A 13,595-nucleotide genomic window follows, 5' to 3' on the forward strand; every position below is an offset into this window, starting at 1 on the left:
TTAGAGTAAAATCAATAATGCAAGAACATAAGGAGGAGTAATACTGTATGCATTAAAGTGTTCTCAAGTTAACTGAGGGACTCATATTAGAATGAGGGTTATTCCCTTTAGCAGCGCAGATAATAGAAATTGCAAGAGACACTTCCAGAAGTTTATTTAATTAAGATTAGAGGTTTGCCTGGCAATTCAATTTAAACTCTTAATACCATTTTGTAAAATATATATATATAATGAAAAGGGATTTAGTAATGTGTCTGCCTGGTGATTCGCTTGACTGGAGTTAGAGTCCTGCTCAAGCTCGAGAGTTTCTTGTGTCTACAGCCTCATTATCCTTATGAGCTAAGAATGGGAGGTTTGAGAGAGCCTATAGGTCTACCTACTGGCCCTCCCTGGTCCTAGTTTGGATGGAGAGGGGGGCTTGGGTGCTGATCATATGAATATATGGTCAGTTTCTATGGCATTGTCCTGCTTGCTAAGGCAATGTCATTGTCCCTTGCTTCTGACATTCGAGAGTAGCCTTTAAACTTTTAAACTGGTACACAAGAACTGCTAGACACAACTTGAGAAGCTATCCTAGGACTTTGAACAGGGCAGGTTAGGATAGGATCAGCACTTGAGCCCGATGGCTCTTCAGCCTTTGAAGATGACACTAACATAAAAAAGTCAGTAAAAATCTCATGATGCTAATTACTATCAATTCCAACAAGCTTAGTAAGAGATAGCATGGCATCCGCATCCTTAACTCCATCAACTAGCCTAGTCTTCTCTGGTTTATTATTATTATTATTATTATTATTATTATTATTATTATTATTATTATTATTATTATTATTATTATTATTATTATTATTATTATTATTATTATTATTACTAGCTAAGTTACAACCCTAGATGGAAACGCAGGATGCTATAAGCTCAAGAGCTCCAACAGGGAAAAATAACCCAGTCAGGAAAGGAGATAAGGAAATAAATAAACTATATGAAAAGTAATAAAAAAAATTAAAATGAAATATTTCTAAAAGAATAAGAACATTAAATCAGATCTTTCATATTGAAACTATAATAAGAGACTTTTGTCAACCTGGTCAACATTCAACATTTGCTGCAATTTTGAACCTTTGAAGTTCTACCGATTCAAACTACCTGATTAGGAGGATCATTCCACAACTGGTCATAGCCTGGAATAAAACTTTTAGAATGCTGTGTAGGCTAGTATTGAGCTTCCTTATGGAGAAGGTATGACTATTAGAATCAACAGCATACCTAGTATTATGAACAGGGTGCTACTGTCCTGGAAGATCTGATTGTAAAAGATGGTCAGAATTATGAAAAATCTTATGCAACAAGCATAACGAACTAATTGAACAACAGTGCTAGAGATTAATATCTAGATCAGGAAGAAGAAATATAATAGACCATAAGTTCTTGTCCAACAAATTAAGATGAAAATCAGCAGCTGACCAAACAGGAGAACAATACTCGAAACAAGGTAGAATGAAAGCATTAAAACACTTCTTCAGAATAGGCTGATCCCGTGAATCAAAAGACAATTTTCTTTTACAACTTTGAATCTTTCACGTGAACAGCTACTAACTGAAGATAATTGATGAACTGTTAGGAAACTGCATTATTCACAACAGTTACGTAAATCCCACTTTTGTTTCTGGCAGGAGACACAATGGGAATGGGTACCATTATTGCCCAGCAATAAATCCTTTGAACAACCCTCACAAGAAGACACGTAGAAGCAAGAAGACATCCCCTTTACTCTACAATAATAAATATCAAGTTTCTATAGAACTTCCGAAAGCGCAATATTACAATCTGCAGTGTGGGCAGAGCTGTGCAGTTGAACATATTGATGAGAGAGAACTGAAAAATTGGAATGGATATGGTTTACCCATGCAGTAGTATTATCATACACCTCCATATGATCCAATTATTACACAAGAGGTGTAGGGCTATTGCATGGAAAGAAAACAGAAATTTTTTTAGCTTTAGGTTTGACACTGATATTTAACCAGCTTCAAGAGAAAAGCAAAATGAACGCAAGGGGAAATAACTATAATGAGTATTTGAAATGTCAACTTCACAATATCATCACTAAACCTATTTTCAAAATTCATATAGCCTACACTACTTAAAATCTATAACTTTAAAATAATCTAACTGTAATTACCACAGCTGTGACTGGTATTGGAGATCCAAATAGCTCTTGAGAACAAATACACCATTCGCCAATAGAATTCCGAAGATCTGGTAAAATATGCTTTGGTATATTTAGCATAGTTGTTAGGATGTTACTCCAATTTTGAATAAAAGGGTCGTATATAGCTGTACCACTTGCATTGGAGTAATCTGTTGCATGAACCTGTTCCAGGAAGCATAAAAGAATTAATGATTGGGGTGAAGATAACAACACTAGGAAGTAATTATAAATTATATGAAATACATCCACAAAACATCTCATTTTTTAGATTATGAAAGCTTTGCATAAAGAGAATTACAGTAAAAAAAAACTACATACTCACAACTAACATAAAAATGACAAATAACTCAAATACATAAATTCTTTCAGAAAAAATAATACAATGAGCAGACGCTGTTCCAAAATAAATTCCTTTTGCCTAGCAATAAGAAATTTTTAACGTTGTGAATTTGAAACGTGCCATTGACTCCTATATGACTGAATTAGGTAGTTACCTAATTCACAATTAAAGAACAGCTAATGGGGTGCTTATAAATAAGAACATAAAAGAATAAAGCACACATTTTACATTCAGCTGAGCTCACTTCCTTGTTCCTATCTAATGCTGTTCCATTTTACATCCTAAGATATATAGCTCTTACAAAAATGCAAAATATTTTTGACATAACAGAACAATGTATTGTGAAGGAAGGGAACAGACTGGGGTTCTACTTATTAATATATTTTTTTAATATCCTCTATCACATGACTGGTTCATATTTTACTATGTATGGAATATCAAGAGTCAGGATAAAGTAAGTTTCATGGAATGATGGAAGATAAATATTATTCACTTGTAAATTACTCTAATAACGAAAAAAAATAAAAGACTGTTTACTTGAAAAGTATGGATCTAAAAAGATTGAGATAGAATTTATTGTGATGGAGGGTAAAGAGATACATTGTGTAGAAAATTATCTGTTGAGATTAATTAGAAGTTTTATTCATGAAAGAAAAGCCTTTGATACATCTAGATGTGGTGGTGACAGGTTTGGAGTTAAGCAGGAGTGCACAATGTCTACATGGCTGAAGAACCAAGGTAATAAGAAATGACAGAAAAATCTAGAAGTATCGGCACTGAGTTAATCTGTAGGATTAAGAGATCAATAATAATGGAGAAGCTTTAGCTTGCTGATGATACAATGCTACTAGCAGGAGAATAAAAGTTAAAACTAATTGCCAATACTTTACTGTTGGACACGTTAACATAATTCTCACTTCAAATTTTATGTGCCTTACCTATTTAATGTTGCTATTGATGCTAATATATTTCATACTTTTTTTTTTACTTCTGATTTATAGTTTAACTAATAGTAATTATTTTATTTCATTTCTGCACTGGACTTCTTTCCCTGTTGGAGCCCTTGTGCTTATAGCAGTAGGTTTTTTTTTTTTTTTTTTTTTTTTTTTCAACTAGAGTAGTAGCAGTAATAATAACAATTAGAGGGTCACTCAGTAGAGCGCAGACCTTCGCCACAGCTGCTTATTTCTCGATCTTTTGCTTGACCTTGGCCTTTGACCTTAACATGTATTAATTGGCATGGATTTTCTTACACGCAAATATGAACCAAGTCTCTGTGACAAGGATGTCCAAACTTATGGCTGATTATGTGATATGGGCGCTTTGGTCGTCCATGACCTTGACCTTTGATCTTCCAAAATTTAAAAATGTCCAGCTCTTTACAAGACAGTTTAAAATCCCTGCAAGTTTCATTACATTGCAATGAAAATTGTGGCCGTGCGGTTGATGAATGGAATTTGACCTTTTGCTTGGCCTTAACTATGGACTCGACCTTGACCTTCAACCTTAGCATGTATGAATTGAGGTGGATTTTCATATACTCAAATATGAACCAAGTTTTAAGTCTCTGTGAAAACGATGTCCAAACTTATGGTTGATTACATGAATTTGACATTTTCCTTGACTGTGACCTTGACTTTCCAAAATTTAATAATTTCCAGCTTTTTTATATAACAGTTAATCCCTGCAAGTTTCATTACTCGACAATTAAAATTATGGCCAGGAAGGTGTTCACTAATAAACGCACACAAACAAACACAAACAGGAGGTAAAACTTTGTTGGCGGCGGTAACAACAACAACAATAATAATAATAATAATAATAATAATAATAATAATAATAATAATAATTACAGGTTAGCAAGATCAATGTAATGAGGGTATGTGAAACCCATGGATGGTGTAATGAATGTGTCTGTCTACGGATGGTTTATTATTATTATTATTATTATTATTATTATTATTATTATTATTATTATTATTATTATTAACTAAGCTACAATCCTTGTTGGATAAGCAGGATGATCTAATCCCAAAGGCTCCAACAAGGAAAATAGTCTAGCAAGGAAAGGAAATATATATGGAAACAAACAGAATCGTGTGCCTGAGTGGGTGTCTATTTATGATCTTTCTATGCCAGTCTATACCCACCAATATTCATAGTTTCTCAATCCATTAACTTCTCTTCCTTTTCCTGCTTCTTTTGCAGTCTATAGGGACCCATTCTATTATTTGTAATGACCATCTATTATCTATCATTCTCATTATATGTACTGCCTATGTCCATTTCTTTCCGTACATGTTGTTAGAATATCCTCTACTTTAGTTTGCTCTCGTATCCATATTGCTCTTTTTCTCTCTTAGTATTACTCCCATCCTTATTTTTTCTATAGCCTTTTGAGTTGTAATCAGTATGTTCTAAAGCTTTAGTAAGGCACGAAGATTTTGATGCATAAGTTGATACTTTATAGGACCATATCATTAATACTTTTATTTTGGAAGGAAAATGAATTTTACTTTACATAATCTCATTTTGTTTACCAAGCTCTCCATCTCATGCTTATCCTTCTTTTAATTTAAGTCTCGTGTCCTGGGGAAACACTTACTGTCTGTATTAAGTACTGTACGTTTATTCACCAACAATCTCTAGAGGTTCCTCCATAACCCTTATTGGTTGTCTATCTGCATTTTCATTGAATATTGTCTTAGTTTTACTTATATTCATTTTCAGTCCTACATTTCTGATTTTCTATTAAAATCTTCTATCAATTTTTGCAATTCCTTCCATGATCCACTAAGCAGAACTATGCCTGCACAAATCCTAAGTCGCTAGGGTAGTCCCCATTACTGCTAATTCTTACATTTTCCCAATCGAAATTTTGAAAAACTTCTTCTAAGCACGCTGTGAATATTCTAGGAGAGATGGAGTATCCTGACGAACTCCTTTCTCAATCAGAATTTTTCACAAGGTATCACAGTATGTGTATGTATACACACACATTATATATATATATATATATATATATATATATATATATATATATATATATATATATATATATATATATATATATATATATATATATATATATATATATATATATATATATATATATATATATATATATATATATATATATATATATATATATATATATATATATATAGTATATATATATATATATATATATATATATATATATATATATATATATATATATATATATATATATATATATATATATATATATATATATATATATATGGGCTCAAGCCATGGCGTCCTGATGGAAGGTTCCTTTTTGGTAGCTTCCTTGGGTAAATAACTACTAGATATTCCCAGAGAATTTAACCACAGGTTATCACAGAATTCTAACTTCTGGAGCGAGTATCCTAAAGGTTTCCCTTTAAGACATCGTATATCAACAGGGAACGCATGTATTAACGCGCCACATAGCTATCTGCACCCCACATAGAGTTAACACTTCGATGTGGAGGGGCGGAGAATAGCTGGGGAGCCGTTCCACAGCTAATCTCGTCCGTGGCTACTTTTGGTACTCGAAACGTAAACAAACGGGCGCCATTGCTAAATGACGTCACGTCCGTCTCCATCCTTCTACTAGTAGCTTGCCTTACTAAGACGGATTTTCCCTTGTGCTAATTTCATCGGCTTGCATCTTCGCTATGTCTCTACCCTCGGCCTCGCCTTCTTCTGGAAAGTTGAGTACCAGGTTCCAGTATTGTTTAAATAAGCTCTGACCGTAAAGTAACTTTTACTTTTCGAGATATTTTATGTTTTCTGGCAGAGCTGTGCCGCTACCGGACACGCCATTTTATGGCGTCGCTGTTACATTGCATGCATTATTTAGCTAGCCTGAACAGCTTATTCCGGCCTTATTAACTAATCGATACTATTAGTTATTTAGTCTTCATAGCTAGGAACTTCACATATCGTGTTTTGACGCTTATTTATCGGTCATCGCCTGACCCCATACTAGATCGATAGCTTAGCCCCTAGGCCAGAGCGCCTATCATCAGTGTTCATGCATGATATATTACAGTGATCCTAGGTTAAGTTATGAAGATAGTGGCATTATTTTATGATACTGTTTACTGTGATGCACGTGTTTTCGCCTTCAGGGACCATATAGGGGATAGGTTTGATTGTGTGCCTTTCTAACCTAACCTAAATGTAGGACCCCTATATGCTCCCTTCCCCCCCTGCCTTAGGGCATTCCCTCTGTGTAGCCTTGCTCCCCCTACCACGTAAGGGGATCAAGCTCATACCAGAGTACCTATCGCTTTTCTGTCCTCCCTAAGGGAATGATCCCCCCTTAGGGTTGCGTCCGAGAATGAGGAACGGCCTGCCCTTCCTCAATTGCTAAGGTTAGGTTACCTGACCTTCCTTGCAATTGCGATACGTCTTCCAGCCTTCCTAGCTTAGGGTGTAACATCCCTGCTATAGGTTAGGCCTTGGGGGGAGCTAGTTCTGTGCCTTGCTTGAAACGGTACCCATGCACCGTTCTCAACCAGGCTGCCTACCTTAGGCTAGGGAGCGTCCTCCCTTCCTTGGTGGCCGCTTTGGTACAGAACCTCCCCTATGGAAGACCCTGCTTCTTCTCCCCTCCCCACCTATCCCTTGTATGGCCTAGCCTATACTTAGGTTAGCCTATACCCATCTGTCCCCTGTCCTACAACTCCTCCTTAGGGTGGAGTGACAGGGCTATCTTGAGTCCCTGTGTGCAGTCCGCTCTGGTACATATACCCTTCATAGTGTCCTATGGGGTTAGCCACTGGATGCGTTTTGTCCGCAGGGGTTCTCCCCCCTCTTAGGTGTTCCCTAGCCCTCCCTTGGGCTACTCTGGCTCCCGGCTGCCTGCGGCCCACTGCCATCGGGTGATAGGGCTAGCCCCTATCATGGGTACACCCATTCAGGTGGGATGCTTTGGGGTTCGTGTCCTTACCCCTACATCCCTCCTTCTGTCTCTATTAACTGTCCTGGTGCTGGTCCCTTGCCGCCTCTACTGTTGGCGATACCGCCCTCCCCCTTGGTGACATTCCTTGTTCCCCCCCTGGCCGACAGTCCTCCGTGTGCCGGAGGGCTGCCGCCTCCCGTCGGTGTACAACCGATGGCCTACCCTCATACCTCCTAGCTTCGGTCGTCCGTCCATCGGGCCGGCCCCCGGCGTGCCGGCATCCATTGCCGGCGGTCCGGTTTTGCTATAGCTTATCCTTTGTCCCTGTCACCAAGCCGGCAGCCGAAGCCACCGCCTCCCGCCGGCGAGCCGCCGCTGTGCCGGCGGCCGCCATCCTGGCATTACTCCTGACTTCTCTATATGTCTTCACTAATGCCAGAAACTCTGCTGGAGCGGCCTCAGGCGTCCCGCCGGTCTTCCGGCGCCTTCCGGAGGCGCCAAGAGACTTGCACCCCTTCTTCTAGCTATCAACACCATGCTGATAGCCCTACACTGCAACCAGATGGTTTGGCTACATAAATAGATAGGTATTGTCTTACCGTTCTATTAGTAACCGTGCTGTCTTCTTGCATATCACAATTTTCCAGCATGCTGTGTGTATCTTAGCACGTCTGGTTGCCGGAAACCGTTACCCTATGGGGTCTTCTACACCCCCAATTTAATGGCCTGAGTGATCTCAGTCCCAGATTTATATCTTAGGCAATTCCTACTAGAATTCCCCTTGCCTCCCTGGCAATCTATGAATTCTGCCTTGTGTCCTCGGCCACTAACAAATTGCCAATGGATAAGGTTACGGTAACCAGTCGGACGGGTTACACGGAGTATGTGTCTATCTACTTCATTTCCCGCTCCACTCTCTAACATCACAATGTTAATAATCACTTAAGATTAAGTTAAAAATTAACCTTTTAATATTTAACTTTAGAATATATAAGTCATTAATATGACTTCCATATACTCATGTTCTCTTTCTCTTACAGGAGGAGTACGTGAAGTGTGACCACGGCTTCTGTGGAGGGAAGCGCCCGCACTTCTACGGGCACACGGCGTGTAGGACCCACGCCCCTTGCGCCAACAAGAAAGGCGATCTGAAGTTTTTGTACAGTCTGCAAGGACCGCCTGGTCGAGGCGTTCAACAATCCTCCTTCAGCGGAGGTTAGGGACGCTTCTCGAGAGAAGCTACGCAAGTGGGTGCGTGGCTTCCAAAAGAACGCCACCGGACCATACCTTGCCACCGAAGACTTGAGGGCCTTGCTTTTCTCGAAGGCATCCCCAGACTCTGTGGTCCCCAAGGATCAGATCCCCACCATCCAGATAACGGTGGAACTGGACGTAGTCATGGCTCAGTCCATGCACGAGTGCCGTTTGGATGCCGACAACGCAGAACGTATGTCGGAAGTGTCGGAGAATATGGAGAGGAACCTCATGGGCGAAGAATTGGACTATGAGGAAGACCAGGTGGAATACTCTGCGTCGGAGCCGGAGGTCGCTCCACCTTCCACCCCCACACCGACTCCTACACTGACGGATGTATCTCTTCCGTCTACATCTGCCACCCCGGATCCCACCCCATCCAACACCCAGGAGATCTTCAAAATGCTTGAGGCTCTCATGGATAAGAAACTCCGCGAGACGCATGAGTTCTTCAGGACCAACATGGGAAGTTCGAAGCAGCCGAAACGGATTTCGGTTAAGGACCTCCCCGCATGCTCAGATACCAACCCCTGGAGGTATGCCGAGCACATGCCTATTACAACGGGCAAGATCTTCATCAGCGAAAAGATCGGCTCGATTGTGCTGGGAGAAGTGGAATTCTTCCCGAACTTTGAGGCTTATCTGGACTGTTACGTCCGACTTCGATCTGAACCTGCCTCTAAAGAAGTGACCGAACCAAAGGAGGTGATTGTGTTCGATCTCGCGAAGGCCCAGGCTATGCTGGCCAATACAGTAAAAAGTAGGGGCTTCACCTGCTCAAAACTTCCGGCGCTTAGCAAGAAGCACCCTACCTACGTCGCACCAGACGATGCGACCCTCCCCTTCTTGGAAAAGGCCTTCACTGCGGTACATAAGGCAGTGGAAGAAGGAAAACCTTGCCCTGCAGTGGAGGAGTGCAGACCCTTCTCCCTGACTACTCCCCCCGATGTTAGACACTGGAAAGATGTCCAGCATACATTTGTGGTAGGAAAACTAGAACCTGACGTCGCTGGCCGTCAGTTTAACGAAGACCTCCCGAAACTTAATGACCATCTCCTTCGTCGGGAACATGACACGAAGGAAAGGCTCGCCGCATCCATGTCCCTCCAGGTACAGCTCGACGTCATGGCCGGTGACACTAGGGTCCCTGACTACTACATGGTTCTCGCCAAAACACATTTGGCGACCGTAGTAAAAGATCTGTACAGCTTCACGAAGGCTCGTAGAGCCTGTCGTGAATTCGTGTTCTTCAGTGCCACAGTGAGACACGAACCCCGGAGGCTGATTTCCTCCAACATCTGGGGTAAGCACCTCTTTCCCTCCTCCCTTGTGAAAGAGATCACCGACAAGGCCGCCACGGAGAACAGGAACCTTCTCCACAAGTGGGGCATGTCAAAGAAAAGAAAATCCTCTCAGGACGACGGCCCTCAACCTAAGAGGAAACCCACTAAACCAAAACCCCAGCAACGTCAACAGAGACGGCAGTTTCCGGGATCCGCTACTCCCCAAGTGGCAGCTCAGCCACAGCAGACCTTTCAGCTGGTCACCCAACCGGTCTTGTCACAGTCGCCGGTTTTCACCCCTGCTTTCGAGCAACAGTCAACTACCTTTCGTCCCAAAGGTAGAGGCTCAAACAGAGGTGCAGGCAGAGACGCATCTCGCCGTCCCTCCAGAGGCAGAGGAGGAAGGGGAGCTAGCGGCCGAGGCAGTAAACCCTCGGGAAACCAGAAGCAATGAAGTGCTTCCGGTGGGAGGAAGACTCCGCCAATTCCAGGATCGTTGGACCTTCGATCCCTGGGCACACAGCATCGTCAAGAAGGGTCTAGGCTGGAGCTGGACTCAACCACCCCCAACTTTCCAGCAGTTCTTCCAACAGTCAACCCCCCTTCTGGAAGAATATGTCCTAGATCTCTTGAACAAGAAGGTGATAAGGAGGGTAAAGTCAACCAGGTTCCAAGGGAGACTGTTTTGCGTCCCCAAGAAGGACTCCGACAAACTCAGAGTCATTCTAGACTTATCCCCCCTCAACAAGTTCATAGTGAACAACAAGTTCAATATGCTGACTCTTCAACAGATAAGGACCCTTCTGCCTCAAGGTTCCTACACGGTCTCCATAGACCTGGCGGATGCCTACTGGCACGTTCCAATGAACCACCATGCTTCCTCCTACCTAGGATTTCGACTCCAAAGGAAAAGCTACACTTTCAGGGCCATGCCCTTCGGCCTCAATGTGGCCCCACGGATCTTCACAAAGCTGGCAGACGCCATCGTTCAACAGCTTCGCCTCCGCGGCGTCCAGGTGATGGCCTACCTCGACGACTGGCTGGTCTGGGCTCCATCGCCCGAAGATTGTCTAAGATCCTGCAACAAAGTCACCCAGTTTCTGGAACACCTGGGATTCAAGATAAACAGAAAGAAATCTCGCCTCTCTCCAGCTCAGAAGTTCCAATGGTTAGGAATCCAGTGGAATCTTCAGTCACACCGCCTTTCCATTCCCCAGAAGAAAAGGAAGGAAATAGCAGGGTCTGTCAAAAGACTGCTGAAATCCAAACGGATCTCAAGACGTCAGCAGGAACGAGTTCTAGGCTCTCTACAATTCGCCTCAGTGACAAACCCAGTGCTACGTGCACAGCTAAAGGATGCCGCGGGAGTCTGGAGACGTTCCGCATCCATCGCTCGAAGAGATCTCAAGAGACGGCTCCCAAACAGACTTCGGTTACTCCTAAAGCCGTGGTCGGAAGCAAAGGCCCTGAAAAGGTCCATCCCTCTTCAACACCCAACTCCATCACTCAACATCCACACGGACGCTTTGCTGGAGGGTTGGGGAGGTCACTCCCACCAAAAACAGGCTTAAGGAACATGGTCTCCCCTATTCAAGACGTTTCACATCAACATCTTGGAGGCCATGGCGGTCCTTCTAACTCTGAAGAAACTCTCCCCGCCTCCCTCGATCCATATTCGTCTAACCCTGGACAACTCGGTGGTAGTTCGATGTCTCAATCGCCAAGGCTCAAGATCGCCCCAGATAAATCAGGTGCTTCTCCCAATCTTCCGTCTGGCAGAAAAGAAGAAATGGCACCTGTCTGCAGTTCATCTACAAGGATTCCGCAACGTGACAGCGGACGCTCTATCTCGAACAAGCCCGATAGAGTCGGAATGGTCTCTAGACGCAAGATCCTTCTCCTTCATCTCTCACCAAGTCCCAGAACTTCAGATCGATCTCTTCGCAACGAGCGACAACAATCAACTTCCTCGATATGTGGCCCCGTACGAGTACCCCAAGGCAGAAGCAGTGGACGACATGTCACTGGATTGGAACAGATGGTCCAGGATCTACCTGTTCCCTCCCACCAACCTTCTGCTAAAAGTCCTCTCCAAACTGAGAACCTTCAAAGGAACAGCGGCCCTAGTGGCTCCCAAGTGGCCCCGGAGCAACTGGTACCCCCTAGTCCTGGAGCTACAACCCACGCTGATCCCTCTCCCGGGCCCAGTTCTCTCCCAGCAAGTACAGAAGTCGACTGTCTTCGCTTCATCATCGAAAGTCAGGGACCTTCATCTCATGATTTTCTCTCCCTAGCCGCGAAGAAAAGGTTTGGGATTTCAAAGAAAAGTCTAGACTTCCTCGAGGAATACAAGACCGAATCCACACGACGGCAATACGAATCATCCTGGAGAAAATGGGTCTCATTCGTCAAGGCAAAAAATCCTACGGAAATCACCATTGATTTTTGCATGTCCTTCTTCATTCACCTTCATGGACAGGGCTTAGCAGCCAACACGATTTCTACTTGCAAATCGGCCTTGACTAGACCACTACTGTACGCCTTCCAGATTGATCTGTCACGCGACATCTTCAATAAACTGCCGAAGGCATGCGCTCGTCTACGCCCAGCACCCCCACCAAAACCTATCTCCTGGTCCCTGGACAAGGTGCTCCATTTTGCCTCCAATTTGGACAACGATTCGTGCCCTCTCAAGGATCTGACTCAAAAGGTTATATTTCTTTTTGCTCTTGCTTCAGGAGCCCGAGTCAGCGAAATAGTGGCATTATCAAGGGACGAGGGTCACATTCTGTTTACAGACTCAGGAGACCTTACCCTCTTCCCGGATCCGATGTTTCTCGCTAAAAACGAACTACCCACCAAAAGATGGGGCCCTTGGAGAATCTGCCCCCTGAAAGAAGATGCCTCTCTATGTCCAGTAGAGAGCCTCAAGGTCTATCTTCGTAGAACTTCTGACTTTGGTGGAGGCCAACTCTTCAAAGGAGAAACATCGGGTAGCGACCTGTCACTGAAACAACTAAGAGCGAAAATCGCCTACTTCATTCGCAGAGCGGATCCTGACAGTACACCCGCAGGTCATGATCCTAGAAAAGTCGCATCGTCTCTAAATTTCTTTCAGAGCATGAATTTCGAAAGCCTCAAGAGTTTCACAGGCTGGAAATCCTCGCGTGTTTTCTTCAAGCATTACGCGAAACAAGTGCATGAAGTCAAACATTTTGTGGTAGCCGCAGGTAGTGTTATGAAACCTGCACCTAACTCTGCATAGAACAGTGAGTTACTTGGGACTCTAACTCCTCGGGTGCCTATTTTGACCCTCGTGTGATACGTAGTGAATTCAGAGACACTTAGTGTTTTTCATAGACTGTTCTTTCTCAAGGTGAAATGTCATAGTCGTCACATGAGTGCCGCATGCCTAGAGCATGATGTGTTTTTCCTTATTAAAGACTGATGTTCCTCTGGAACCTGTGCCTTCTAATAATTTGAAATTTTCTTTCAGATTCAAGAGCGAAGTCTTTCATTACTATGTACATTATAATTTATTGTAAATTACTTTTACATCCCTTATTGCATTTATTTACCATATTCTGTAATTGT

General features: G+C 42.7%; 1 protein-coding gene across 4 annotated transcripts in view; it reads right to left on the reverse strand.

The window, feature by feature from the left end:
- LOC137626633 (putative glycerol kinase 5) overlaps window positions 1-13,595 on the reverse strand; it is a 512,079-nt gene that overhangs the window by 139,520 nt on the left and 358,964 nt on the right. For all 4 annotated transcript variants that reach the window (XM_068357673.1, XM_068357669.1, XM_068357663.1 and 1 more), the window contains exon 7: window positions 2,180-2,371. In XM_068357673.1, the coding sequence (XP_068213774.1) occupies window positions 2,180-2,371 (192 nt within the window). The remainder of the gene's footprint in view (window positions 1-2,179; window positions 2,372-13,595) is intronic.

This window comes from Palaemon carinicauda, chromosome 2 (assembly GCF_036898095.1).
Source record: "Palaemon carinicauda isolate YSFRI2023 chromosome 2, ASM3689809v2, whole genome shotgun sequence".
NCBI classification, from domain to species: Eukaryota; Metazoa; Arthropoda; class Malacostraca; order Decapoda; family Palaemonidae; genus Palaemon; species Palaemon carinicauda.